At 43.0% G+C, this 27927-nt stretch overlaps 1 protein-coding gene and 1 long non-coding RNA gene across 7 annotated transcripts in view; both read left to right on the top strand.

Annotated features, from left to right (window-relative positions):
- The window catches only part of POMGNT2 (protein O-linked mannose N-acetylglucosaminyltransferase 2 (beta 1,4-)), a 33688-nt gene extending 12576 nt beyond the window's left edge, over window positions 1–21112 (top strand). For 3 of the 6 annotated variants that reach the window (XM_064506113.1, XM_026098781.2, XM_064506114.1), the window contains one exon: window positions 18804–21112. In XM_064506113.1, coding sequence (XP_064362183.1) covers window positions 18896–20632 — 1737 coding nt within the window. In that variant the 5' untranslated portion in view covers window positions 18804–18895 and the 3' untranslated portion in view covers window positions 20633–21112. Of the gene's footprint in view, window positions 1–9596; window positions 9677–10236; window positions 10367–10442; window positions 10646–18803 lie in introns of those variants that run through there. The other 3 variants (XM_026098783.2, XM_026098782.2, XM_026098784.2) reach the window with 3 other exon arrangements.
- Window positions 21113–22442: 1330 nt separating this feature from the next.
- LOC135327286 (uncharacterized) lies at window positions 22443–26260 on the top strand. Its single transcript, XR_010387389.1, has 3 exons — window positions 22443–22540; window positions 23800–23882; window positions 26174–26260. It is a non-coding gene; the product is annotated as an uncharacterized LOC135327286 (long non-coding RNA).
- Window positions 26261–27927: the final 1667 nt, after the last annotated feature.

Below are 27927 nucleotides of genomic sequence, written 5' to 3'. Positions count from 1 at the left end.
GTGTGGTTGCAGGACCATGCCTGCATGAGGCCAGGGAATTGTAATGAATTTCCGAACTGTACTCTTGTATCTCTTGTATCAAGTGGGGCTTGCACACAGGAAATCTTTCTTATTCATCTAGTCATGTTCTCTGACACAGTAATCAGCAGACCATATAGTTTTTAAAAGGTTACTTTATGAAGACCTGTGGCTAGCACTGGCTGGAAAATAAGCAGACTCTACAGCTTCCCTCTCGCTTTTAAGAACTTCCTGTCTTCAAACTCAGCCTGCTTAGGGTGTTTTTGCTATTTTTTTAACATACTTCTCAAGGTCATGCTGTGAGACTTGCATTGATTTTGGTGCTAAAACTTCACCCATAGTGTTTTAGAGCCCAATTTTTCATGCTGTTCTCTGAATAACATTTATTTTTGACAGAAGTTCAGTTCCCTTCAGTAGCATATTAGTATGAAAGTCTGCTCTGAAAGGGGGACAGAATTGAGTGTTTAGACCCTGATTTCTTTAAGCTTAGAAGCCCATGTATAATCTTAAGCTGTATGTGAATTTTGGACCACTGCTGACCAACGAAACATCTAAGCTGAGTTTGCTTATAATAACCTGGCAATTATAAACACCGTAAGGGAACTTACAACCTTTTAGCTCTTTCTCTTCTTGTGCCCAGAAAAAGCTTCCCTTAATTTCAAGGTGAGGGTTGTGCTCCGTGTTCTGAAAAGGAGTAGTTTATAATGTGAAAGACTTCCTGGATGTGATGGAGTTTTACTATTGGCAAGCAAATATTCAAGTTTAGTTATAGCATGGCTCAGCCTGATGCATGGGGCAGTCACTGATGAGCCTTTTGGTGCACTGGAGATTACATAGCCATGAATTGCTTCATGTCCTATTTTGCTATTGGTTTCCGCTCTCCCACCTGTAATGTAAATTGAGTGGGAGGTTAACGCTTTGAGAATCAGAGTCCCACTGCACTGGCAAGCTCAGTTTCTAGTGCTTGCTTCTCAGGCAAATAAGCCTTCCACAAAAGGCCTCCAGAAAAGTGTGTGACATCAGATTCACAGACCTGTTTGTTTGTTTGTTTGTTTGTTTTTTTGCACTGACTCACCATGCTACAGGTTCACCTTGTTGAGCCAAACCAGACTCAGGCCAGCATTCCTGTCGTTCTGAATTTACTTGAATTTTGTTGTGGAGCATCCATGTTTTCCCTTTCATCTGTCACAATGGATGGGAGGAGTGGGGTGAAGGAAGATGATGACAGGTGCAAGATAAAAAGCTGCCCAGAGGTTAATTTGCTGTGTATTTTGCCCCTTTAGAAAGGAGGGAGAGAAACACCTAGGAAAATGGGTTATCTGACCTCCAAGCACACAGCTGAAATACCCTGTCCTTTTGAAGAGGCATGCTGATGTTGCACTACAGCAGTCACTTATTCAGCACTAACATTATATGACCAGATTCATTTTGAGGAGATGAGGTGGTTTGCTGTGCATGTGTATTTTTACTGCCTTTAGCTAAGTTAGGGCCCTTGATGCTGATCACTTTTTAATGATTTTTTTTCTTATCCCTGCTCCTTGCTTCTGGCTGTTTGTTCTTTGCTGCTTAGGTTATTACTCATGTTCATCCAGAGACCTGAGAGTTAATAGAAAATGAAGACTGGAGTTGCTGTCCCCTTCCCCTCTCCTGTAAGGTTATCTGGGACAACTTCACACAGGTTTATATATGGTTTCACAGCTCCGTGGCTTCTGACTGTGTAAACAATTGTGTCACAGGTATAAAACTAAAGCTGCAAAGGTAGCAGCCTATTGAAATTAATTCCTTTAAATTTATAAAGTCACTGATTAATCATTTTTAATGCATGTCTAAACTTAAGAACAATATAGAGTCTATATTAAGTGTAACCTTTTATATGAATTTTATAGTATTCATAACACACACACACACACACACACACTTTAACCACAAATTTAGCACAGAAGTCAAAGTCGAGTCATTATTCAAAAAGCTCTTTAGTCCTTGCTTAATTTATGTATATGTCAGTATCCCATGGAAACATAGGGCTATTAAACGCATGCTTGTCTTTAAGCATTAAATGTATTCAAATAAATCAGAGAAGAATTTTTTGTTTTAGTATATTTTGTCATCAGGATATTAAAAAAAATGGTGGATATTTTGTATATCCTTAAGTCACTTGGCAAAATGGCTATTTTTCTAGTCAGTCTACAACCTCTGACTTGGTTTATCCTTTCAGGTACTTGCTGCATTAATACAGGTGCAGACTGAGCCTTCATAGGAAAGCTGGAGGAACTTCTTGTGGCTATAGCTTTAACCCCATTGCATGGGAAGGAGGGCTGGCTACCCCATCAGTCTGTTCCTGTAAGAACATATTATAAACACATGGGTCTGCTGTGGAGAGGGTGGTGTTGGATGGGTCAAGGCAGGGAGGTTGTGCCTGGGATGTGTAGCCTCTCTTCTCTGACCCCCTCAGGCTCTTGGGATGGGTATGCCTGGGCCAATATATGAGTATGCTTGAGTCCTGTCTTTTCTCCAAGGTCACAAGAACTGTCCTCTTTGAGGGTAGGACTGATGGATTTTTACTATGGCTTATCTTGGGAATTCTTTGCAAGTGAGAGGGATCAGACCTACTCCATCCCACGCTGGGCTTGGGTAGTGCTGCAGGGCTTCCGTAACAGCGAGAGGGCTTCTGTGGGGAATGGCTGTGTCAGCTGCAAACTCCAGCAAAAACTGAGCCATTGCTAGGATATGTTTTAATCTGGCCCTTGTAAGATTTGTCTGTTGGCCTGGTGTGACTGTGTTGGCACATCAAATCTTGAGAGTTGAGGAAGCACATCTTGATGTAGGATGTTGCTTACAGTGCCCTTGATGTTTTGAAATACTGCGCTAAGTAGCTGAAAGGCCGTGCTCTTCTTGGCTTCATAAATATCTGCACATGGATCTAGAGCCATGTATAAGGAATGGAGGCACATATTTTGAAGTGGGACTGTTTTACACAGTGATTGGTTTATCAGGCTTCTGTTGCTCTTCTTACAGTGACAGTCAGGTTACCGTTCAGTTATTTTAAGAGATTCTCACTCCCAAATACTTGACTCAGGATTTGACTCAGAAAAGGTAGCAGCTCTTGCGTATAGAGCGGAAGAGAACAGAAATGAGCTGACATGTCAAGGTTGGGTAAGGAATCTCCCACCGTCAATGGGCCACCAGTGAATAGCAACTTTCTCATCATGTTTTCAGATGTTTGCCTCCCAACAGATGCTTTCTACCTTTTCTCTGATGCTTTCATCCTCTTGGATTTCATACTAAATGTCAGAGCAGCTGTTTATGAGGCTGTTGAAACCTCTAGAGAGATGGAGTGAGAAGGCGGGCTGCAGGGGAATGACGAATTTTTTTTCCAAATTGATTTACTGGTCTTATTTAGAGGGCAAAATTTAACCACCTTATTTTTAATTACTATTCAGATAAATAGAACAGTAAGTCTTAACATAAACAAAAGAATCTGAATCAGGTCTAAAACCTCTTCATCTTGCTACTCTACCCTTGATAAATAAATCTAGATGCAATAGTTCTTCCATGAATTTTCTGGCTGCCAAGGGCATGAAGTAGTTCTTCTTAGCTATTGAACTGTAAATTGTTGCCTATGACACCTGGCAGACTTGGAATGGTTTTGTACAACTAACTCAGTGTATTCATCACACTTTCCCTATTGCATGCAGTGGTTCACATGAAAGCTGAGAAAGATGATTCATATTGCTTTCTTCTCTTCCCCCTGTCAGTAGCAGCAGTAGCCCTCAGAGCAACATTTGAAGCAGTAAATGCCTGGCCCACAGCCATGTGTTACTACTGCTCTGCTAGGCCCTCTGATGATACTGTAATCAGATGAGAGAGAAGGTAGGAATTGTCCTTTTCCACAGGGAAAGTCAGACTAAAGTATTTAAGGACTAATCAGAAAACAATTTTAAGGACGTGTTTAAATTGGCCAGAAGATATTTTTTAGTCCTGTGGCCTGTGTCCTCAGGTAACACCTTTTTCTGCTCCAATCTCACTTATTTTAGAGGAGTTGTGAGACCTTACTCTGTTCTGAATCTACATGTGAATATTAGCAATCCTGGGATATGCTACCAACCCAGAACAGGGATGTTTTATGCTCCCTTAGCATCAGTCTGACTGGTTACACTAGATGTGAGATGACCAGTAATATCGTACTCTTATCAGTTTTTAAATCGTACTATTATATCAATGGTTGGGGTGTATGCTGACTGCATCCCTTTAAAATGGGAGGCTATGATATACAAATGTGCCCAATGGGGGCGTTGCAAGAAATAACTATCTGCTTGCAAATTTGGGGGACTCAAAATGGTAGTAAAACTTTATGTCCCTGATTTGATTTAGATTCTTTTCCTTGGCTCTGAACTACATTCCTGTCATGCCTGCTGTGCTGCTCACCTCCAGGCATTTCTGAGAGGTTGGCTAACTGAAGCACACACTCCAGCTTGGATTAAAACTGCTGTTTTGATCAAGTTTGTACGTGCTGCTGCTGCCTCATTGTGGAGCTCTTTCCATGAAGTATTAGGACTTTGTTTTTAGAAAAGCACGAATATCTGAGCATAACAGAAAGCAGAAGCTTAGGGCAAAGGCACTTATGAGGAACAGTCCTGCTGTAATCCTGCTCTTAGACAGAGATGTTCTTATCAGTACTGGAATGACTGCAGCCCACTTACAAATGAATGCATAATCCAGTGAAGACAGTGAAATGCTTGGAGATCTTAACCCCCATCCTTCAGATGCTTCAATATGCTTGTTAGCTGTTCACCACTACAGGTCTGTCGAATGCCTGAGAATCCTGTTTAGCATAAGAGACAGCTTGTATTTCTCTTATTTCTCTTCTTTTACTTACCTTTCCCCCTGCCCAAGATGTTCACGTTCAAGCATGTTCTTCCCTTGAAGAGCTGTTTTTTGTTGTACTGTTTGCATCTTAATTTCTTGAGAGAGACTTCTGAGAGGCTTGCTGGTTATGCCTACCCTTTTCATCTCAAAAGAGGGGAAGAAGGGTTCCTTTTTCTTCAGCACCACTCTGGTTTTCTTCAAGACCAGATTCATGGTCCATGTTGACAGCCTCCAACTTCAGGCTAAATTGTGGCAGCAGTGGGGCTGCCAGGCACACAAGATGCTCATGGCCATCTGCATGGCAAGTGTGGAGGGTGGTAGAAGATGGGGGGAAGGTGTGCTGGGAGCAAAGGACATCGGGCTTAAGCTGCTCTGGAGGGGGGTAGAAGATGGGGGGAAGGTGTGCTGGGAGCAAAGCATGTCAGGCTTACAGCTGCTCTGCCAGCAGCTCTTTCAGAGCAACACTGACAGAGATGGTATCTTAATGCTCCCTGTCCCTTTGATCTTTAGCATGTTTAAAGTGTTGCCTTTGATCTCGGCAACCCTGGCTGCTGTCTTCAGCCCTAGATCCTGTGGAGACATATGCAAGCTTGGGGTCTGCAAGAGGGTTTGATGGTGGGTGTTTCACAAGAGACTGCTAGCATACTTGTAGTTGCTGGTGCGGTGTACCCTCTCCAGGTCTCTTTGCTGATTTTAGTTTTTTCATCTGTAAAATGGGAGATGCGTTTCTTCAAGTGATGTTGTGGTGATAAGGCCTAATATTAAGTATGGTCCGAGAGAGGGCAGATGATCTTACCGTCTCCTAAGCAAGAAACACCATGGTGTGGCTGTTCAGTTTGCCTAGGACATAGCAGTATTTCTAATTTCAAGTACTCATGAACAATAGGTCTTTCAGACAGTGTATTACCCATGAATTCTCATGTCTGTTTCTAAGTGAACAACATTTTCTTACCAAGCTGCTCCTGTGAGCATGAATTATATCCGTAAAGGAAACGGAAATATGGGTATTAATTACATTTGCAGATATATAGGTTGGCACAGCTGTGGGAGAGGGAATTGGCTTATCTGTGTCACCTTGCTGACCATTACTGATGGCAAAATGGAAATTGGAAAGAACACAAGTGACACCTAGCTTGGGTCCACACAGCTACCAAAAACATTTCCTGCCGTTGGGGTCTAGCAGGCACATCTCCCATGCCGGTCATCTGACCGTGCCTTGTGTATAACTGCAGGAGCAGGCCAGTGTTTCCCTGCAGTGCTGCTAGGGCAATTCCTAATGGGGATGGAAGGATTGTTAGAGTAAATAGTTTACATAATGGCGAATTCAGATGGCTAGTGTACCTTTCCATAGTAAGTATGTTTTATATGTATAAAAATATGCACACATCTGTGAAGGAAAAGAATAAATATCTGTCATAGATATTTGTTTGTCAGGTTGATGTAGAGATATAACCTAAGTGTGTATGTGTAAGATATATTTGTTCATACATATATCTTCATAAACCTAATATTTACCTAAAATTTCCATCCTAGATCTCTCTTAAGCCTCGTAGTAAGCCTCATGTTGCTTGAAGCAGCTGAGGAAAGTGGGGTTTGACCATTGAGATACTCTTCAAAAAGTATCTTTCCCTCTGTAAAAAAGGAATTTTTGCTTAGGGGTTTTCAGTGTGCGGTTGAAGTCTTGGTCCTTATGACATCAGTTTTAATGTTAGCTTCTGTGGAATCAAAATGTCATCCTCCATGTGCACAGCCCAGATTTTCTTGGTGTGTAGAACCCCAATGCTTCCGCTGTCTCCCTACATACTTTATTAATATAAGGAAGGATTTTTTTTGTCATTTCAAGCATGGAATTTTTTGTGCTCTCTTCATAAACTGAGACATGCTTTTGGTTGAAAAGCACTGCAGGAAGAACAGTTTCTTACAGAGTGTGCTTCTAGGCCTATAAATAATAAATGCTGTAACTCAGTGACGCAGGCACCCCTGCAACATATACATGCCAGGCAAAGATTCAGTAAATAGTAATTTACCTGCTGTTTGTCAGTCCTAAACCAAGAAGAATCTATTCAGACCTCCTTGCCAGCCTGATGAATTTTATTTATGCTGTACTGCTTTTAAGGAGTTCCAAAATGCTAAATGTTTTTCTTTTGTGGTGCTGTTTTTGGAGGTTGCAACTTTATGAGGTAAATTAAATATTTATCAAACTCTTAGTGAGGTTTGAATAGGTTGTCTTGGCTCAGAACTGACTTGCAAGAGGCTGGTGCTGCTGCTTGTTTGGGAAGAGCCTGGGGCTGCCACACTTTAGTGTGCTATAGTGCAGTAGTAATAGACAATTAGTTAATTCTTTCAGAGTTGCTGGATTTTTTTTTCATTAATGAAATAATGTTTAGTTCAGTTACTTTGTGCCTAGGATGTCCCTGGCATGGCAGACTGACTATAGAGGTCCCTTTCCATGACTGGGGTTAAACTATCCAATGTTACTTGATGCGATAACTTGTACCTGTTGAAATCTGTGCAGATATCTCATTGCAGGAGTAGAGAAGGAGCTTATTTGTAAATGAAAGACCAGGCTGTATGTGTTGTATTTTTTCCTGATATTAAAATCAAAACTTACTAAGATGAGCCCAGCCTGGAGTCTCTGGGTAACCAGGGGTCTCACTGAAATAGCGCCGAACCTGAGCTGAAGGTCTATTGAGTAAAGTGAAAAGATTCCTATTGGCATAAGTGGAAGCTATGTCCTGCAGTGGGGCTTTGTAGCATGCAGAAAATGCAAAATGAAGATGGGTTTACTCCAGGGAACTATATATCAGGGTTACTATCTAACGCTACTTCTCAGCTTTCAAAGCTTAGAGGAAAACTGTTTAGCTTTTTCCATGCTGAACTGTAGCTTTGCCTTCACAGGGGCCAGAGGGCAATGAGATGAGCTAGAAAAAGACAGATGCCTGGAGACTCTTAGTCCCTAAAGGACAGGTTGGGGACACTGAGTGGGCCTGCCAAAGAGGGGACCTCTTCTATTTGCCCTTTGTTTTCTGTACTTCTGTTATGTAGCTGTGACTGACCAGCATCCCTTTTGGATCCCCTCAGGAGAAGGGTGGGCATAGGCTTATCCTGAATTAAAAGCCCTCCTTGAGTTGGCGGGAGGAGGCGGCACAGAGCTAGATGGCCCCTTGTCCCCTTCTTCTTGTGTCTTTTAATGTTTCCAAGGTGGCCAGAACCTTTTTACTTCTTCTGTACAGAGAAGGCAGAGGTGTAAAAGCAACACTCCAGAGCAGGAGATGAGAAAATGTCTCTTTTATTTCTGTGATGCCCTAGTTTAGTGGATACAACAGTTCTGTTTATTCATCATGTTGTCAGGCTCATTTTTGAAGGTCTAGCTTTGTGAAGAACCTTTTGTTGGTTTTGCAGAATATTATTTGGGTTTGTTCTTTGTTTCTTTCAGCTTATCTTTCTTACATGTTTGGCTTTTAACTGTTACTCAGAAACCCAAGGTTATAAATACGGTGATATTACTGCATTTCTAAGCATGTGTGATGCTGACTGACACCCACATTCCTCAGCTCTGACGATGCTGTGGCTGTATTCAGGCTAGTGATCTTGTCTGCTCTGTGGCACCCCGCCCAGCCTGGCCAAGCCATCGTCTTCCTGGTGTCGCTTTGTGCTTCCTAGTTCTTCCAGGTCTCTGCCCAAAGCACATCCTGATCTCATCCTGTATCTCTGGCAGGAGGAGGAGCTGGGTGAGGGAGATGCTGGTTTTGAGGCCGTGGATCCATGTACTGGGAGGGATGGGAAGCAGTGGGCAGGTAGGGGAGGAGGAGATACCCTAGTGCCTAGATTGCAGGCTGTCTCCATGTAGTGGCCTCCCCCAGGCATGAGGCCTGGCTTCAGAAAGATCAGATTACTTGGTGGTAAATGGGGGGCTTTTCCCACCTGTACTAACTTGAAATGCTGGTGGACCCTCACCCCAAAAGTTTTAGGGTACTGCTGTACTTTGTGGTATTGTGCTATATTGCTGTTGTGATTCAAATAGTATCACCCCTCACTACCCTGCAAATGCATCTGTATGCCCCTTGCTATGGATCAGTTTGGCAGGACTGCTTTGCCATGTTGCCTGGAAATGGAAGGTTTTTCGGGGATGGGGTGCCACCGTGTGCGGGGTTGTTTGTGGGCAAAGTGACCATCAAGGTAGCACTAACCAGACCAGTCAGTGTGACTCCACAGTGCAGTGACCCAACAGAAGACTTCTAGCATGAGCTGGGGAGCAAAAGAAGCTGGAGACACCAGCTCATCTGTGATGTGTGTTTAGAGTGGGAGTTTAAGTAAAACGCTAAACCTTGCAGCTGCCAAACCCTCCTGGCTGGGAGTTTTGAATACCCCATATCTTATCCAATTGCATTTTTTAATGCAGAACCAGGACTTTGTACTTTTTTGTTTTGACAGTGAGGATAATTCTTGCCATGAATAATAAACCAGGTATGTTTCTCTCTTTTTCCTTATGTAAAATGGTTACTTTTCATCTGAGAGTATCTGTATAGACATGTGCATGCACAGCGTGCTAAAGAACTCCTCTTTTCCATCATTCTTATTTCACCTGTTAAGTCTCACTTAAAGGGAAAAAGCATCAAAGATAATTAACAAGATGTATCCTGCAAATATAGAGACAACACAGTTGTAGCAAGCCTCATATGTTTTGTTATGATCTATCTGCAAGTATGTCCCTACAGGGCTGGAACCTCACTCCTAGTACCTGCAATAGCTCCAGTGTGCAGTGATACATCGTTCTGCCATAAAACTCTTGGTGAGTGCTGTGGGCAGAACTGGACTCCTGCTTTTCTAATCCTGCATTTAGATCTGGATGCAGGATCAGGACTTGAAATGTTCCCAGTCAGTGTCCCCTGGTTTATCTTTTTCAACCTGCTGGATCACCATGGGTTCAAGCTCTGCTGATAAGATTGGTGTGAGATACTTTGGCTGTCGTGACCTTCAGCTTGAATGCTATTAGATACATGCTTATAAGTCCCAGGTCATTTCTGTGCCTTTGTATTTAGTTTCCCCTGTAAGAGATCATTTTAAAAATATGGTTGCCTGGATCTCTGAAGGAGGGCACTCAGAGTGTTGTTCAATACTAAGCTGACCAACGCAGCTAGGAAATCTCTTCCAAGGGGCTGGGGGAATTGTTAGAAAGCATGCAGAATGGCTTCTCATCCTCTAGCGAGGGGCAGTTTTTTCCTTTCTCTCCCACTGTTTTGTTCTTTTGTGTGATGTGTTTGCAATAGTAGTGGCATTAGTAATATCTAAAAGCAGAATCTCTAAAATCGGTGTGTGTCCCCCCAAACCAGTTTCCTGTCTGTCTCCCAGGACACGCTCTGCTCTGTGAGACAGCACGATGGTGTTTGTTCCAGCGTGGCCGCCCTTTGGGGATTTGCAGGAATACTGCAGCAAATCATCCTGCATGCGAGGCTGACCTCTGGGAGGCTAACAAATTGAGGTGAGCCAGCTGGAGCGATAGGACACTGCCGACAGACAGAGCATGCTCAGACCTGGGGGAGAAAGGTAGCTCAGTCTGCAGATGGTGCACGGGTTACTGTTCTGAGAGCTGTTAGATACGGTATTTTTTTTCTTACGGTGGTGAGGAAAGAAGAGGACTGGAGAGTGTGTTCGTTCCCCTGCAAAACATAGCTTTAAGGTGTCTTTATTATTATTATTTTTTCTTTCTCCTGTGAAAGAGAGGCTCTGGATAGCATTTTCTTTTATTTAGCAACACCAGGTATGCATGCATGTGCTGAAACACTAATCTACTAGTGATAGTACTTTCAAGATTAAAAAGGTTGCGGATGTTCTGAATTAATGTGTTTGGTGGGTGTTATTGTAACTGTGCTCTGTTTGCTGTGCTGATCACATACGGCTCTGAATTCAGTTTTGTAGGCTCTCCTGTCTGCAGCGTGCTTCTTGAGATTTTAGCATGGATTTTTTGACTCGGTCTCCTCCCTTCCCCCCCCCCCCCCCACACACACACACTTCACGCTGAGTCTTTCATCTGGGGCTGTGCATGTGTGGGAAGGAGGGGGAAGGAGGTCAGTAGTTCATTTATAATCCCAGGTCTTTGTAGTCCCTCTTTGTTTGGCTGTTGGTTTGCTTTATCATTTTTAAACAGAAGTCTTGTGTGGAAAACGTCTTTGATCTGGACTAAATTCTGTAGGTTTTCAGAACTACGTTTCTTACTGGACAGTTGCTGATTTGGGATTGTTTTTTTACTCTCCCCTAAAAACATGATAATGTAGAGCTTGTGGTAACCAGGGAGTGATTTTCACTATTTTTATTGGCTGTGCTGTGCTCTGAATGTCTTTGGCTCCTGCTTAGAATTTCTAGCACACAGAAACGGCTTCCAGCACCCTGCTGAAGGGAAATGGGGAAAGCTCAGGCTGTAAATGCTACTAAGTACCAGTCCCAATATCCAAATAATATAGGCACTCTCCCTGTCTGAGGAGGAGGAGAGAAAGGAGGCATAGAATGCAGAGAAATAACAAATTACAGCTAGAGCCCAAAGGCATAGTTGGAGTGGCTGAACCTCATCGTGTTCGATGCTTTCTGGATTTCATATCATATTCTTTTAAAATCACTTTTGCTGAATTAGTAAATTTTTCTTCCAGCCACCCCTACTCCATCTTTGCTGTAGGTAGACCACTGAAACAAGGTAAAATAACTGCTGCTGTCTGGCACACATTTTTGTTCTTCGTTCAAGATACGCAAAAGGTGTCTTGCTTACAGATGAAAAGCGAGAGACCAGAGAAGAGGGAGGGTTTTTTTAGGTTCTTACTGATATGACCAGTGCTATTAATATCGACATAATCTGATAGGTTTCACTGGGATGCTCAGATGAAGTAAGGTCATCTGGAGTGAACTCTTTGTCTGCGAAGTTTCCGCTTTGTCCAGCCATGGTTCCTCCCCTGTCCCAGGTACCTTGAATTTTCATCTCTAGGTCTGGGACTGTCAGAAGTTGAAGATTTGGCCACTGAGAGAAATACTGTAATTTTTTTTTCTTTAGCTTGTTTCTCTTAAATCTCCCACCTCAAGCTTGTTTATCTTCATCAGAAATGCATCTTTTTTAGGGGAATTTTCTGGAGATCAGTGTTAGTTTTCGTTTGGGGGAAGAGTTCAGTACTCCACGTCATTCTAGATGGAGAGGAGATCTTAGAAATATGAACCTTAAGAGCACAGGAGGAACTCTTTTTCATCTCATGCCTTTAACCCAGTTTCTTGGTTTAATTATTTGTTTTGATTGCTTAGTGTTGGAATTTGTTATTTTTTTAATTGTTCTTTTGTAGGTCAACACAGCAGTATCAACAAATATCAAATTAAAGGTTTCTGAAGGTCAGGTGGGATCTCTTCCTGTCCTAGCTCTTAATGACTGAAATTAACAAACTGAGTGGGAGAAAACTAGATTTTCCGACCATAAGTGCAGTTGGTAGTTAGGTTTCAAGGAGCTACTAATATTTTTGTTTTCCATACTGAAGGTATGTTTGCAGGAGGGATCATTGCACAGAGTCTCTGTCTTCTTGTTTGCAGTCTCATTTAGCGAGCCTTACAGTATTTACTGTTTTCTACTCCAATCTTTTGCTAAACCGTAAAAACTAAAGATAAACCTGCTTTTGATTACAAATGTCAGTAGATACCCAAGGATTTTGTAAAACAATATTTTTAAATTGTTTTATATTACATTTTGATTTTATTTTTTTCCAAATAAAGTCCTATATTTAAGATTCCACTCGGGACTGCAGAATTAAGGTATCCTCCTTTTTCTCATATTCCCTTTTTGCATCATGCTTCATTAATGGTATTTGTTGCTTTTACTCCTGGGTTTGTTCCCTTCAAGAATCTGTTCTTTTCCAGTTTAAAAAGTCAGCACTTCTACACTTGACTGCTTTTTACAAAGAAAATGTTCCAGTTTATCAGTCATTCAGTGTGCCATCCTTTCTTTCGTGTGATAGGTACTGCGAAAGTTATATGTATCTCATTAAATAAATACAGTGAATAAGACAATATTGACCTTTGGGACTGGGGGATTGACTTGCTTGCAGTCCTGCAGTAAATTTGTGACAGAAATGAAAATAAAAGCCGGAATTCTTAGCTGTTAAATCCTAGCCCCCTTCTGCCCCTTCCAACCTGGAAAGTTGCCTTCTAGCAATCTCTACTTTGAGTATGAATGAATAGGTAATTAAAACTTTTTAGTGTATTACATGTGCTGCATCCTTAGCTAAGTCTCCTGCATCAGGGGTGGGAGAAAAGAAGACATTTAGCAGGGGGGATGTGAAATGTCGTGTTTGCACTCCTTACTTCTCTTGTGCCAGTCCTGGAAAGCCAGCCTGGCAAGGTGTGTGGAGTGATAATTCCTGCCAGGGTAAGTGTCCCCAGCAAAGGAATAGCTGCTCCCACCCCTTCCCGGGTCCAGCTCCAGCTGTGCCCATGTTTCTGAGAATTTCTGAGCTGATTCTGCTCAGATGTCCTGTGCCGTGTCACTGGACCTGGGGCAGTGCCAGTCCATCCCAGGCTAGGACTGGTTGCATGCTGGGTTCCTGAATCTGCGCTCCAGCGCTCTGGCTTCTGCCTGCCTGCCTGGTGTTAGGCTGAGGCCAGCACCGTGCCTGGGCCAGTCAGCTCTGCTGGAGTGTTGGGAAGGCAGTACAGGGACACCGGAGCATCTCTGAAGGAGCAAAACTGGCCAGGACTGGCAGGCTCTCTGCCAGAGCTCATGAGCTGGGCCAAACCCAAGTTGGCCTCTGTGTAGAAGTATTTCTCTCTGCGCACAGAGTGTTGGATGCTTTCTGGGAGTATATGTATCCTTTGGGCTTTTTTCTCAAATAGGCCTGGAGGACAAAGCACTGACTTGGAAAGTGCTTGGGCAGTTGATAACAAAAGATTGGGAAGGCCTAAGTAGATGTAGATGGCACTTCTCATTTTGGCATATCCTGAAGGGCTAAAACGTCCCCTGTTAGACATGCTGTTTCCTCCTGGTGACCATGTTCTCCCTAATCAAGGACTTGCAGAGCCTGTTGTGTTCCTCTGTGGGTCTTGGTACTCGGTGTGTATCTGGTTTGCTTTTCGTTGTATTGGATTTTGTAGCTTTCTTCCAAATTCTTACCTAGATTACAATTTTTAAAATGGAGAAGAGGTTTAAAAAATTGTCCATCATATTAATAGCTTTATACTAGTGATTCATCATACCCTAGCTTCATAATTAGAAAAAGAACAAGAAAACTCATCTCTTAAATGAATCCCAGTGGTCTTCTATACTGCTAGGCAATCTCCTTGATCCCACCCACTAATCTCCTCTACATGTTAATATGAGATGAAGAACAGCTTCTCTGTCTGTGCTTCCCTTTGCTTTCCTGTTGCTTTCCCACTCCCTAAGGGTGTTTACAATACCAGGTGAGCAGCAGTTAGTAGGAAAAAGGTGCTACAATGGCCAGATTTCTATGAGAGGGCTAAGAATCTGCAGGATGCTCCAAGGCTCCACCAGGCTGCCCTCTGAACACACCGGGTGCGTGCTCCTGAGGGCTTTAGCTGCTCGCCGGTCATCAGAAAGGCAATGGCTGGGCTGAGAGGAGGAACCTGCGACCCTTTCGCTAAGTGAGTGAGGGATGGAGGAAGAGAGTGGGGAAAGCTCTCCGTTCCTGTGGTCTCTTTTGGAAGAAGAGCAAATATGAACTGACCAAAAACAGGCTCACTCCTACAGCCTCTTAGCCTCCCCTCCCATGGGGCAGCGTTGCCGCCTACCAGCTTAGCAGCAAGCTACTCTGTGCTGCTTTTATGCGCATATCCCTTCCGGCTAGGCTGTAGTCTTATCAGCTGGTGCTTCTTCTGTTGCTGAAGGATGGTGCTTTAGCATTTCAAAGCACGGTGTAAAAGATGTCAGTCCCTGTGACTTCCTTGGTGGCTGGGATGTAGTGCTCGCATGGAGCAAAGCTGTGGTGATACTGGTGTCACTGGGAAGTGAGAGGATGGATGAGTGTGATAGGGATGGGGGAGCTCTCTGGGCAATTGGGGTGTGAATGGCCCAGCTGCTGACCCATATGTAGTAAGAAATTTAGCATGGAGGACTCTGAATTCAAGCAACATAGTGTGTTGTATGTCACACACAGTGTGTCTGGCCTGTCACTTTTCCAAGTTCTTTTCAGTTCTTAAAATGTTCTCTCATGGCAATGTGGAAGGGGATTGACAGCTCTAGACCCATTTTGTGAGGAAGGAAGATGGAAGGAGCTTTAGTAACAAAAGTTTCTTTTATTGTGAAGCATCTCTCTTTAGGTGGAAGACTAAATGCTTTCACTTATTTCAGAGTTACCTGCTGCCTCTGGGGTAAGTTTTCCTATCCCAGGAATACTGCTACTGACAGCAGTTAATGACTGCTCTCAGTTGGGGGAATGAGGAACCAGGGGACATAGAGAGTGATTGCTTCCCCTTAACCATGTGATGCAGCCTCTCCTGGGTATGTAAAAAGCAAACTAGTGGGACAGTTTGTTACTGTTTATGTTCTGTCACTCCCTGGGGGACCAAAGATTTTAGTTGTCTAAGGATTGTGTTCCCTGCAAGCATCAAATAAAAAAAAAAAAAGAATAATAAAATGTGGGGAAAATGGGCAAAGATATAATACTGCTCCCCAAGTACCTGTGAAATTCTCTTTTCAGTTCTGGTTGCGACACTGCATTTCTGTCCATTTTCCCCTGTTCACTTCCATCAAAAGCAGCTTTAAGCCAAACAGCATGAACCAGGATTTACAAATTGGCAACTAGGAACAGGAATGAAGATGGATTCCTTTAGCATTGCTGGCTTTTAACATGCATTCCTGACACTTGGTTGGCTAAAGCACGTGCACTTACTTCAGCTAAGTGCAAGGACGCAAAAGAGCTGCAGTGAGGGAAGAGGTGAAGGAGGGTCTTACAGGTGATTTTTATTAGAAAGCTGAGTTCATTAGCCATTTAACAGGTATTGCTGCAGCAGAGTTGGAAATGAAAATTGCTAACCTCTGAACACTGGCAACATCCATCAGGGCTGCTTCTCAGAAGTGGGGCTGGAGCTCTTCTGAAGTTACTGTTACACTCTTCTCTTGGGAATGGAGGGGAGAGAACACGTCAGTCAGGATGAAACATTACAGTTGGCTATTTTCCAAGGAGGCCCGTATGGCTCAAGGATTTGTAATGGTCTGTGGAGCACTGCACCCGGGAAATGCAGGTGCTGTCAGTGGTGTTTAAGGACTGCTGGGCTTTAATGCTTTCAAAACACCTCCCCGCATCCCCATATTGGGATAGTAAAAAGGCCAGATGATTTTACCCCCTTGTGTTCTTGCAACTCCCACTGACTCAGCTGGACTGTTGTAGGTGCTTGGTTCTTCTGTAATACAGTAGTTGACTTTCCTCATTCCCTCAGACTGGCCTTCATTTGAAGTGTGTGTGTGGGGGGGAGTGTTGGTTATATGTCTCCATTATGTGCTGCGGAGTGTGCAAACGTGGCTGCCTGGGCTCTGTCCTTTCCTTTGTGATGCTGCTGTTGCCACTTAAAGCAGTGTTCACAGGATCACGGATCTGTAGCAGAGGGCAGGTTATTTGGAGAATTGGATGATACTTTTAGGTGTCTTTCAAAGATAACGAAATACAAAAACGAAGCTTTGAAAATCTAGTATCAACAAAATAATTTAAGTTATGTCCCCATCAAAAATCCAAATCATAGGGTAGTTCTCTTCCCAGAACTCTGTGGTTTGGTTGCATTAGCTGAGCCTAAGAGAACACCAAGTGATGTGCCACTGTCCTCAGCTGTTTTCCATTCATGGTTGACCATAGAACAGCCATGGTTGGTAGCACACAAAGACATCAGGAGCGTCAGTCATCCCCTATTCTGAAGAAGAAAGGATTGAGAGTTGACGTGACAGCCGTCATTCATCTGTGCAGGGTATATGTAGTGCCTGGGTCAAGAGCAGGTTTAACCTGCTGCAGAGGAGATGAAGGTTGAAGGTTGAGAAGAAGTTTATCTTAGTACTTTACATTTTTGTTGCCAGAGACTGGCTGAAGAGATTGACAAGTGTTAAGAATGAGATAGATAAGCATCTTCTAGATGTGGTTTAGGGAGAGCTGATCCTGCCCTGGTAATTAAGGGATACTCCGGGTCCCTTCCTGCCTCCTTTTTCTATTTATGAAGTCAAAATAGTGCCTTCTTAATTTGCCATTTGCTTTTAGGGAGTAGCTAAATGAGGCATTTTTTCAGACCACTTGCCGAAGGAGGTGGGCTTCATTTCTAATCCTATTAAATCTACTACGAAATTGAAATGAATTTGTTGTTCAGGTCCCCAAAGACTCTCTTGAATCTGTGTGGTTTGCAACCAGGACTCAGTTCTGTGGCATTATTCAGTCTCCCAGGTACCTGCAGTTCTTCCTTCAGATGCTGATCCTACAAGCTGTAGGGATCCTGCAAGCTGCAGGAATCCCTTTTGACTTCACTGAATTCCGTGGCTGGTTTTCCATTCAATTCCAAGCTGTGTGGACAAGCTTGCAGGATCAAGTTTTACAGCTGCAATATCTCTTTTCAGAAAAACTTCCTTGACGGCAGAGGAGGTGTCTGCATTTGCCCTAAATCTGCCCTGTTGTTTTTTTCCACTTTGGCTTATAAGAACCAGTGTCTCTGGGTTAAAATGCAAAGGGATCCATTGCTTGGGCTATTGGAGGATGTGCTTGAGACATTGCTGGTTTTCACTCCCCCAAATTTGCATCAAAAGGGGTTTAAATTGCTACCTTTAAAAAGTGCAAATAGAAATAGTCTGATCGGGTATATACCAATCAGAAATTTCCCTTCCAATAGCTTCCCATGAGTCATGGATGCAATTATTTACAGCCTGACTAACAGTGAACCTTGATATATGATGCAAACTGGAGCCCATAAACACAGCAGGTGAATCAATACCTCAGCTGAAGTTCACAGTGGAAAATATAATCAATACTCTAATATAAACCAGTAGTGTTTCTACATGGAAAGAAAAGAGAGGCAGGACCTTTCCCATAACAGAAAAAGGAACAGGGAAACTTTGGAGCAGCATGGTTGGAATGGGAAGAAACCAATGCTGAAAGTGCTTGAAGTGTATTTCTTTCACACTTGTACAAGGGTTGGTTGTGCTGGTGCAAATCAGACTTTAATGAAAGATTGGTTCGTCTTGTTGTCATACAGCTTGTTTCCTCTGAAAGACAGTGGAAACTCCAACCTTTGATCCTGGATTCCAGCCAAGAAAATAGCTGAGTGGCTTGGGAATCTCCCAAAGCACAGTCCATAGACCTACAAAACCTCCCAAACTAATAAATCATATAATAAACTAATAAATAATTTACTTTTCATATTGGAATGGAACATATCAAAATATGTACTTGTACTATTATCCTCACAGTGAGGGCAAGAGGCAGAATTGGATACACATGGCCATGGAAAAGGCCTACACCAGATCAAGAAAGGGAGTTAGGTTTCCTAAGTGCTCTTTGAGTGGCCCAGTGATTCTAGGGCTGTCTTTCCTCTTGCTGCTGGACTGGTCTGCAAAAAGCAGAGTGAGCCAAAGTCCTAGTGAGGATAGCAATTTTTCTAACAAAGCCTCACAGAGCTCATCCTCAAACTCATTTATTTTTTCTTCTCCTGAAGGGTGGAAATGAAAATGAGAGAGGCAGCCTTTCTGTAGAGCAGCTCACAGTTCTGTTTGCTTTTTTTTTTTTTTTTTTTTTTTTTTTAACAGTTTTGGCTATTCCTTTAGCATTCTCTCTTCCTTTTCCTGGTTCCCTGGAAGGGGAAAAAATTGTGGGGAAAAACACTTAAACTCTCTTGAACGCTCCATAAAATATGATTTATGGTGGGGCTATAAACATGACATTTAAATGGTTCCTTTCTTGTTTTATTTTCCACAGGTCTTTGCCTTCGCCATGTCAAGGAGTCTTAATGATGTATTCCTTCTCCATTGTGTTCCCCACCTGTCATCTTGCTAGGATCTAACTACAGAATGAACATAGCAGCGGTGTTTAATGCCCTGCTCGTGTCTATCCTCGCTGCTGTGCTGTGGAAATACATCAGACTGCGAGAGCATGTCTTTGTGGTTGAAGAGGAGTTGGTCCTCATGCGTCAGTCTCAAGAACTCTCTCAGGTTCAGATTGACTACAATGCAGCTCTCCAGACACTGGTGGAGGATGGTACCAGGATGGTGTGCACTGGCAGGATGCACACGGACCGCATCTGCCGCTTTGAGTCCCTCTGCTATTCTACGGAGGCAGAGGAGTTTATCTACTTTCACAGCAACTCTTCGGTCATGCTGCCCAACCTGGGCTCCCGCAGATTCCAGCCAGCTCTGCTTGACCTCTCCTCAGTCGAAGATCACAACACCCAATACTTCAACTTTGTGGAGCTGCCAGCTGCTGCGCTGAAATATATGCCAAAGCCGGTCTTTGTGCCTGACATAGCGCTGATCACTAACAGGTTCAATCCAGACAACTTGATGCACGTCTTTCATGATGACCTTCTCCCCATCTATTATACCATGCAGCAGTTCCCAGATTTAGATCTGGAGGCACGGCTCTTCTTCATGGAAGGGTGGAGTGAAGGTGTTCACTTCGACCTTTACAAGTTACTGAGTAACAAGCAGCCGCTCCTCAGGGAGCAGCTTAAAAGCTTGGGCAGGCTCCTCTGCTTTACTAAATCATATGTGGGACTGTCCAAAATCACCACTTGGTACCAGTATGGGTTTGTCCAGCCACAAGGGCCAAAGGCTAACATCTTGGTTTCTGGTAACGAGATCAGGCAGTTCACCAAGTTCATGATGGAGAAGCTGAACATCAGCTTGGAGGAAAGCTCCAGTGAGGAGTACATCGTAGTGTTCAGTCGAACGATCAACAGACTTATCCTAAATGAGGCAGAATTAATCCTGGCACTAGCCCAGGAGTTTCAGATGAAAACCATTACCGTCTCTCTGGAGGAACATTCATTTTCTGACATTGTCCGGCTGATCAGCAATGCGTCCATGCTGGTCAGCATGCATGGGGCCCAATTAGTGATGTCTCTCTTCCTACCAAGAGGTGCCACAGTGGTGGAGCTCTTTCCTTATGCTATAAACCCTGAACACTATACCCCTTACAAAACTCTGGCAACCCTTCCTGGCATGGACCTGCAGTACATTGCCTGGCAGAACACCGACAGGGAAGACACCGTTACCTACCCGGACAGACCATGGGATCAGGGCGGGATTGCTCACCTGGACAAAGCTGAGCAGGAGCGCATCATTAAGAGCACAGAAGTGCCGCGGCATCTCTGCTGCCGCAACCCTGAGTGGCTGTTCCGTGCCTACCAGGACACAAAGGTGGACATCCCTTCTCTCATCCATGTGATCAGGCAGACTGTGAAGTCTAAGCCTGGACCCAAGAAACAGAGGTGGTCTGGTAGCCTCTACCCGGGCAAAGTGAGGGATGCCAAGTGTCAAGCCTCTGTCCAGGGCACGAGCGAAGCTAAACTTGTCGTGTCTTGGCAGATCCCATGGAACCTTAAGTATCTGAAGGTCAGAGAAGTGAAATATGAAGTGTGGATACAAGAGCAAGGGGAAAACAATTACATGCCTTATATATTGTCCCATCAGAATCACACCTTCTCAGAAAACATTAAGCCCTTCACAATATACCTGGTGTGGATACGCTGCATCTTCAACAAAAATCTCCTGGGACCTTTTGCAGATGTGCTTTTATGTAGTACATAACCTGTTGTGCTAGCTGTACAGCTCTGCCTTGCTCTCCACTCCATCTGTGATTTAAAACTTACTGTCTTGTAGTATGTAGGGGGCTGAAGAGGCACTGTACCAGTGCATAAGTGTCCATCTGATTGCATTTCTTGTGTGTTCTTTAAATGGTATTTATTTTCAGTGAGTGTTTAAAAAAAAAAAAAAAAAAAAAAAAAAACACTGTTCTTCAGTGTAACTTCCAGAGGTTAGGTTACATGCTGAATACATGTAATAGAAAACAGAATGGAAGTGAATTGTGTGTACCTTGGTAGTGATTTGACTGTTTCTATTGTGTGGTGAGTATTTAAGTACAGCATTAAACTACAATTAATTCCATGGCTAGGTGGGCAATTTTCATCAGCTTTTTTTGTTGTAAGTTATTTTTTTCAATAACCCTGTCTGTACCTTTGAGTTAAAAGATTTGGTACAAGAGCCTTCATTAAACTGCTGTAAACTCCTCATGATTTTTTTTTTGCTTTTTATTATCTGTCACAATGGTTACTGTGATAGCATTATCCATTGCTGTGATAAAATGTGTATGTGGATAGCTTCTTATGTTTTGCATTTTGGCTAAGAGAATGAGACTACAGCGTCAGTGCCATTTAAAATCAGATGTTACTGCACCCCAGTAGCAACATGGAAGGCTGGAATAGCAGCCGGGAGGGAGTGGGTAGCACAATTGACTGGTTTTAAGGTCTGTTTTCCTTTTGTGAGTTATGTTCAATTCTGTGGGAAAGGAAGGGAATTGTTTTGGAAAGCTAATGGAGGAGAGATTGCCCATATAAAAATCCTCTCAAAGAAAATCCTGTTTTGAATTTTGATCAGAATCATCTCTGGATAATGTCTGCTAACAAGTACATTGGGAGGTGGTCCTGTAGCTCTCTGGGCTGGTCTTGGGAAGCTCTTGGGCACAGATTTTACTGGGCGCTGGGGGGAAAACGCCGAGTTAGGCAGAGGGCAGTAAAACGGCTGTCATGGAGTTGGGCTGAAGAGAGAACGTGCTGGGGCCAGGCTGATGGCTCTTTCAGCTCTGTTAATCCAGGCAGTGGAGTAGTGTATTCTAGACTTATTCTCATGTTCCCTTAGATCAGAATCTGGCTCTCTTACTCCATCTGTTTTTTTTATTATTATTATTATTATTATTATTACTACCAGGGTAGTACTCTCTGTCCTTGTCAGAACCTGATCCTGACTTTCGTGCTTCAGGCTGAGACCCTACATGATGCCGTTTTTGAAAAACAGCCATGTCAAAAGCATAGGCCTTGTAGGAGACGGGAAAGAAGGGGCAGAAGTGTGGAGATGTTTCACTGATAGAAGCTAGCATGTTCCATAGTTTATAACCAACGTTAAAGCAACAGGGAATGTGCTTTCTTCTCCACTCCCTCCCTCCCTCCCTGTCCTCCCAAGGTCTGGATGGATGTTTGAAAGGTAGAATGACTGGCTTTCCTTCTGAGTGATGGGCTGATAGATGAGCATCTCAAGGCAGGATTATAATAGGAGTTTAGAGGGTGGGGGGTGAACAGTGCTATAAGAATCAGACAAGAAGCAGGAGGGTTGAAAATGAATAAAACACTGCAGAACAACTTTGGACCTTTGGGCTAGTGCTCCTTCTGTGAATGCATTTTCATTATGTCCTGTTTTATTTTCAAACAGGTTGTTTATGATTTAAAAAAAAAATACAAACAAGCCCAAAGTCTGCATTTGCTTTGCTGTTGTAGCCTAGCCAGCTGACAGTTTTTGCTTTGATATTTTAAAGGGGTGCATGAACACTCCCGCTGTTGTTTTTTTTAGGATAAGACGAGCTTCTTGAAGTGAGATAAATATCCAAGCTGCGTCCCAAGTTCTCTGTTTGTCTGGACAAGACATGCCACATGCTTCAGAGCTGAGGTGAGGAAACTTCATAAGCAGGAGACAGAAATGTTCCTCTGGGTTCCTGTGAGACCAGGGTGTTTAGGATGGGCACCAGGACCTGTAGCTCCCCAGTACCTCACTGGCTGATTTGCTCCCCCTCAGCAGGATTTTGCAATAACCTCACACCCCCACAGCCCTGCTGCTTTCAAGCTGCATGTAGCCCTGCAGCCACTGACTTGCCATCCTCACGCTAGTCATTGCAAGGGCAGTAATATTGGCCCCCTACGATGTCAGTATTAATAAGCCTTCAGAGGGCTGAAATTTAGTCAGTGTTCATTTTGCATCAGTCTTCAGAAATAATTTTCATTGAGTGTGTGAGCTGTCTGCCTCTCACAACCACCTGGTTACTGTGGGTGGGCTATTTGTGTGTGTGTTGCTTTTGTGCCCTTCTTTCTCAGTGCCTATATAGCAATCCTTTGCCCATAATTTGTAGACCATCCCTTTTCACTTGAAATTAGTTTCATATGATTTCCAGTTTTCTAACATTTGCAGTTTGATTATAGCACATTAGCATTTTTTCTTCACGTGTCCTAATGATTCTAATCAACAAAATTAGCTATAAAACAATATCATATATGGGGGTTGACATTCTTTTAACTCTAGCATTAAATGGTTTCTTGCATTCAGAAACTCTCTTTTTCTAGAAGAAAATCAAATGTGCTTTCAAAGAATGTGTATTCAGGTTCTACCTTCCTCATCAGTGCAATGAATACTTTATAAGGCAGCAACAAAATTAAAGGATTTTTCCATTTCCAGTTCTGAGAAGGCAGAACACAGAAAGCATGATAGTAATCTTGCAGTTTGCCTCTAATACCTGACAAATATAAAAATGTCTTTACCAGGGCCTCATTGCTTTACCCTGAATTCCTCCTCTCCTGGTACATGCAATATGGAGAGTACTTGTAAACTGAGCATAGTAACGTTATGCTGATTTGTATTATATCAAGTTCTGTGCTGGAGTGTTAGCATCTCCCTGTAATGGATTTTCTTTCTTTTTAATAACCTTGCTATTAATGCTGTGCAGCTCCTTTCCATTTTTCTCCTCCACTCCTCACCTGTCCCATAAACCATTTGTTTTCTTTGCTTCACATTAGTATCTTCTCATACAGCCTCCATCCTTCAGGTTTCAAGAAAGTCCCTGGTGGGACTTTTCTCTGTCAGTTAATCAAAAAGCATGCTTGCATGGCATTGTCTAAGGTTTTGTCTAGTAACAAATGCAGGTTTTCCATGTGCAGTGGCTGTGGACACATCTCTAACATGCACCAGAAGGCAGGACTAGAACTGGGTTACCTCACTTCCAAAACAGCTTATCCATCAGGTAAGCTTAAGGGGCTCCTTTTGACAAGTTGTGTTGTGCAAGAGACTTGGACCTTCTACCATTGCATCATTTGTTTATGCTCCTAGAGCAAATACATTTAGCTCTGTGATGCTGTCTGGCCCTGCTGTCCCGGAACAAGAAAAACAGCTGGAATTATATCCAAAGAATTCTTAAGGCAGCACAGGCTGCTAATAGCAAGCTGGGCCAGAACTTGCCACTGTCAGGCTTCAGTGTGCTTACAGAGCACTTACGGAGACAGATCATCTAAGAGGATTTCCTCTGGCTGTGATTTCATATCTCATTTTAATTAGCTGAAGCACAAGGAGCATACAGTCCCTCAGCATCCAACCTCCAAGGAAGGACTCTTTACTGACAAAAGAGGAAAAAGAAGTGAATGGAGCACTTACTAGCTTGCACATGCAAGGTGTTGGAGCAGTAGCTTCTGGTTGTACAGTAATAAGATTACCGATGGGAGGGGATTTTCTAAAGCATGACAGGGGCTTTAATAGTAACAGAGCAATTCATGCTGCTGTTTCTTTCAGTTGCTTACACTCCTAATTCGCTCTTAAAAACTGTATCCAAGAATAGAAAATTTGTAAAGAGGTTCATCTCTAATCCAGCCTTGTGTTTTTTGAGAAGGGCATGTTGTCACAGGGTCTGTGTGGCTGTAGGGAGTTGACACTTACAGGTGAAACTTGTCATAAATGGACCATTCTTTACTCAAAATGGTGGAAAACTGGTTGCCCTGGTAAGAATGAGGAGCAGGTTGGAGTAGTACAAACCAAGGACTGAAAAGCAGCTGAGTCAGACTGTCTGCAGAGAAATCAGGATTATTTAGTGGTGGGATGGACTTGTTCCTACCATCCCAACAGGTGTCATTTAGCATGATCATGTCTGAGAAGATGTCTAGTGAACGTGTATACCAGCTTCTAAGGAATCCAACGTGCTGGGAAAGTATGGTAAAGAAATGCTAGTTCTTCTTTTGTTTCATATGTATATTTTAATGAATTCCTTCTGAGATAGCCTGGGTCCTGCCAAGCAGCATTCTCTGTGTGGTTTTTAAAACCTTGTTCCAGATAACTATTGGCTATAAAATTGTCCCCTACTTGATGGAGAGTGATTTAGAGTTGCATAGCTTGAGATTGCTCCCTCAGCTGTGTGCAGCATGAAGACAGACCACTAAGTTATCAGTCAAGTGAGTGGCAAGGGGGGGACTGGTCTCGTGTTGCTGATGCTTTTGCATCAATGCAATCCAGATCTTCCTGAGAGGCTGCGATTCTCATTTTGTGTGGATGGCAAGCCTGCGGGATGCTTTGGTGGGATGCCGGTGCTAAGGGAGGAAAGTGGTGGCAGCCAGCTGATGCTCCCTCCTATCCTCAGCAAATAGTGTTACCCAGCCAGCAAGGCTCCAGTACTTACACAGCGCGCTTAACTTAGCTGTTTAAAAACATACAGAATTGTAAACCTCATCCAGAACAGCTCATACCTACCATAAAATACTGGTTAGCTTTTGCTTAGGAAAATTATTGTGCTTTTTTTTTTTTCTTAATTGGCCATATGAATTTCTCTGTGTTTCTCTTTTTTTTGGCTTCTTTCTTCTAACATGCTGCCTGTGTGTAATAATGGTATGCAGTGACATACTAGTTGCAATCCAGACTAGTAACTCATTGGAAGTTTTACACCTCAGAAAGAGACTGGACTTACTTAATTAAAATATTTCATTTTGCAGAGTTCAAACTGAGATTTTTCTGCCTCTTTCGCTCCTTCCTCACCATGTATTCGGAAAGGTCATTTTCTTAAGGAAATCATAATTCTTAAGAGAAAAATAATTCTGGACTTCTAAAAATTAGTGTGGAGGAAGGGAGAAGAAAAAGGAAAACAAACCTTTTAAAAGATAGCTGAGGAGATACATTTTCAGGTGAAACATGCCTATTTCTTAGGAAATTTAAATGAGAAATGTGCAAACACAGTATTTTTTTTTTTTATTCATCACCTCAGTGTTTAGCAGTTAAATATGTTACTCAAAAGCAATGTGCAGCCATGTTGTGACTTGTATTCCAGTAACTTTTATATATAAATATTTTTTTGATTTGCACATATCTGATGCTTTGGCCAGAATTTGAGGCAAAATAATACATATTTTGATAGGAAAGAATGACCTAAAGAGGCAAGACTGGTTGCAGTCCTGCTCTAAATGTGAAGGCTGGCAGCTGTGCTGTGGCACACACTGTGAGCGTCCTACCAGGCAGTGTTAATGAAAACCCTCTTCACCTCCTTTCCTCTCCCCTTAGGTCCACACTTGTCAATAGGGAAAATACTAAGCTTTCTAAGATGTTTACAACCAAGAAGAAACCTAACGGCTGCTGACATTGACGAATGGTGAGTTCTGCTTCAAAACAGAAGGAATGTCATAGGTCCTATGCTTTCCAACAAGGCCAGAAATGTAGTCTTGGTGGCAATGCTCGCTGCTGATAATACCAGCTATATCTGAAGGAATCATTGCTCACCAAGTAACTTCAGCATAATCTTGAGTAATACTAATGGATCTGCACCTGTTTTCAAAGGTTATATTGAAAATTGCTTTTGAAACCTGACTGGGAAATAGGAAGGGATGGAAGTTAAGTGAAAAGGTGTTTTCCCAACCAATGATTTTCCTGTCAAAATTGTGATTTGCTGTGTGATTTGATCAGAGAAGAGTGCAAATTTTAAACTTGGGATCTTGCCACTGGAAATACAACCCAGTTCCAGCCATTGAAAACCTGGATCCAATCAGCCAGTGTGAGGGGTTTGTGCAAGCTGGGCTGGCAGGTGTGATGGTAAGCATGTGAGTGATAAGCAGAGATTCCCTCATTGCAACCTGTAGCTTCTGAAAAGGCCAGTGCCTCTCTGCATGGTTAAAGCATTCATTGGACAGCCATTCCTCCTCATCAGGTATGGGGAAATGAGAAACGGGAAAATGTATGGTCCCTACGCTGGGAGGAGACCGTAGCAGCTGCACGCAGGGTGCAGCTTCCTCACCTCTGACAAGTTTGTTCCTGGAGAACTGAGGATGGACATACCCCAGCTGTGCCACTCTGGAGGCAGCGGGAGTCTTCATGTGTGGAGCTGGAGGTGCCAGGTGCTCGTGTCTGATGTGCACACCAGATGCACCAGATGACATGTTAGCTTATATTTGCAAAGATGTCTACTGATTCCCCCCCCCCCCCCCCCCGCCGCCCCCTTCTAAATCAGGTCTCCTTTTACTCCTTATCTAAGGCTCTGCACACACATAACTCTAGGCCATGTAGTTGGCTTGTCCTGAGATACTGGTGCTTCACAGAACCAAAATTAGATAAAGATATTAAGCGAATGATTTATTTTAAACCTAGGCATCTAACCCTGCATGCTATTTTGCATAGATGGCATGGGCTGGCAAGCGCTGTAATCTGAGGCTTTAACTTCTTTAGGACAGTATTTTGGCCATCTCTGAAGTAAAGAGATTATTGCTCTCAGGGATCCCTGGATGAAAGGGATTCTATAAGCAAAACATTATTTGATTTATATTAAACAAGGGGTGACTTCAGTATTTTTACTTTATTGCTATATCTCATCTGCTGAGTTATATAAATAGCAGACTTAATTCTACAATGTTTTTGCTTCTGGTGTCTGTGCATTGTAAAGCATGGTAGGTTTAGCAGATAAAAGAACACTTAATTTTTTCCTGGTGGATTTGGGGTAGGAACACTCTTGGAATTACTTTCAATGTAATGACTGACAGTCCATCTGTGCTGTGGGTGGTATGAAAAGCATCACCATCTGCATGTGTGTGAAGCACACAACAATCTTTATGTAAGATAAGTCACCTCCTCCAGAATGTATCCTCTAATGGGATCTGAGTGAAATCCTCCACTGGTGTAAATTTGAATGTGACTCAACAAGCCAATGTAAATTTATACTGACTGAGAGCCTGGCCCTTGTTTTTACCCTCTCAAATTGTCCCTTCAGAACATGCTTATTACTAAATTAATTGCTGGCACATTCAAACAAATAAACTGAATAGCCTCCT

This window comes from Dromaius novaehollandiae, chromosome 2, assembly GCF_036370855.1.
Source record: "Dromaius novaehollandiae isolate bDroNov1 chromosome 2, bDroNov1.hap1, whole genome shotgun sequence".
Classification (NCBI taxonomy): Eukaryota; Metazoa; Chordata; class Aves; order Casuariiformes; family Dromaiidae; genus Dromaius; species Dromaius novaehollandiae.
This window is presented reverse-complemented; position numbering and strand designations above follow the sequence as displayed.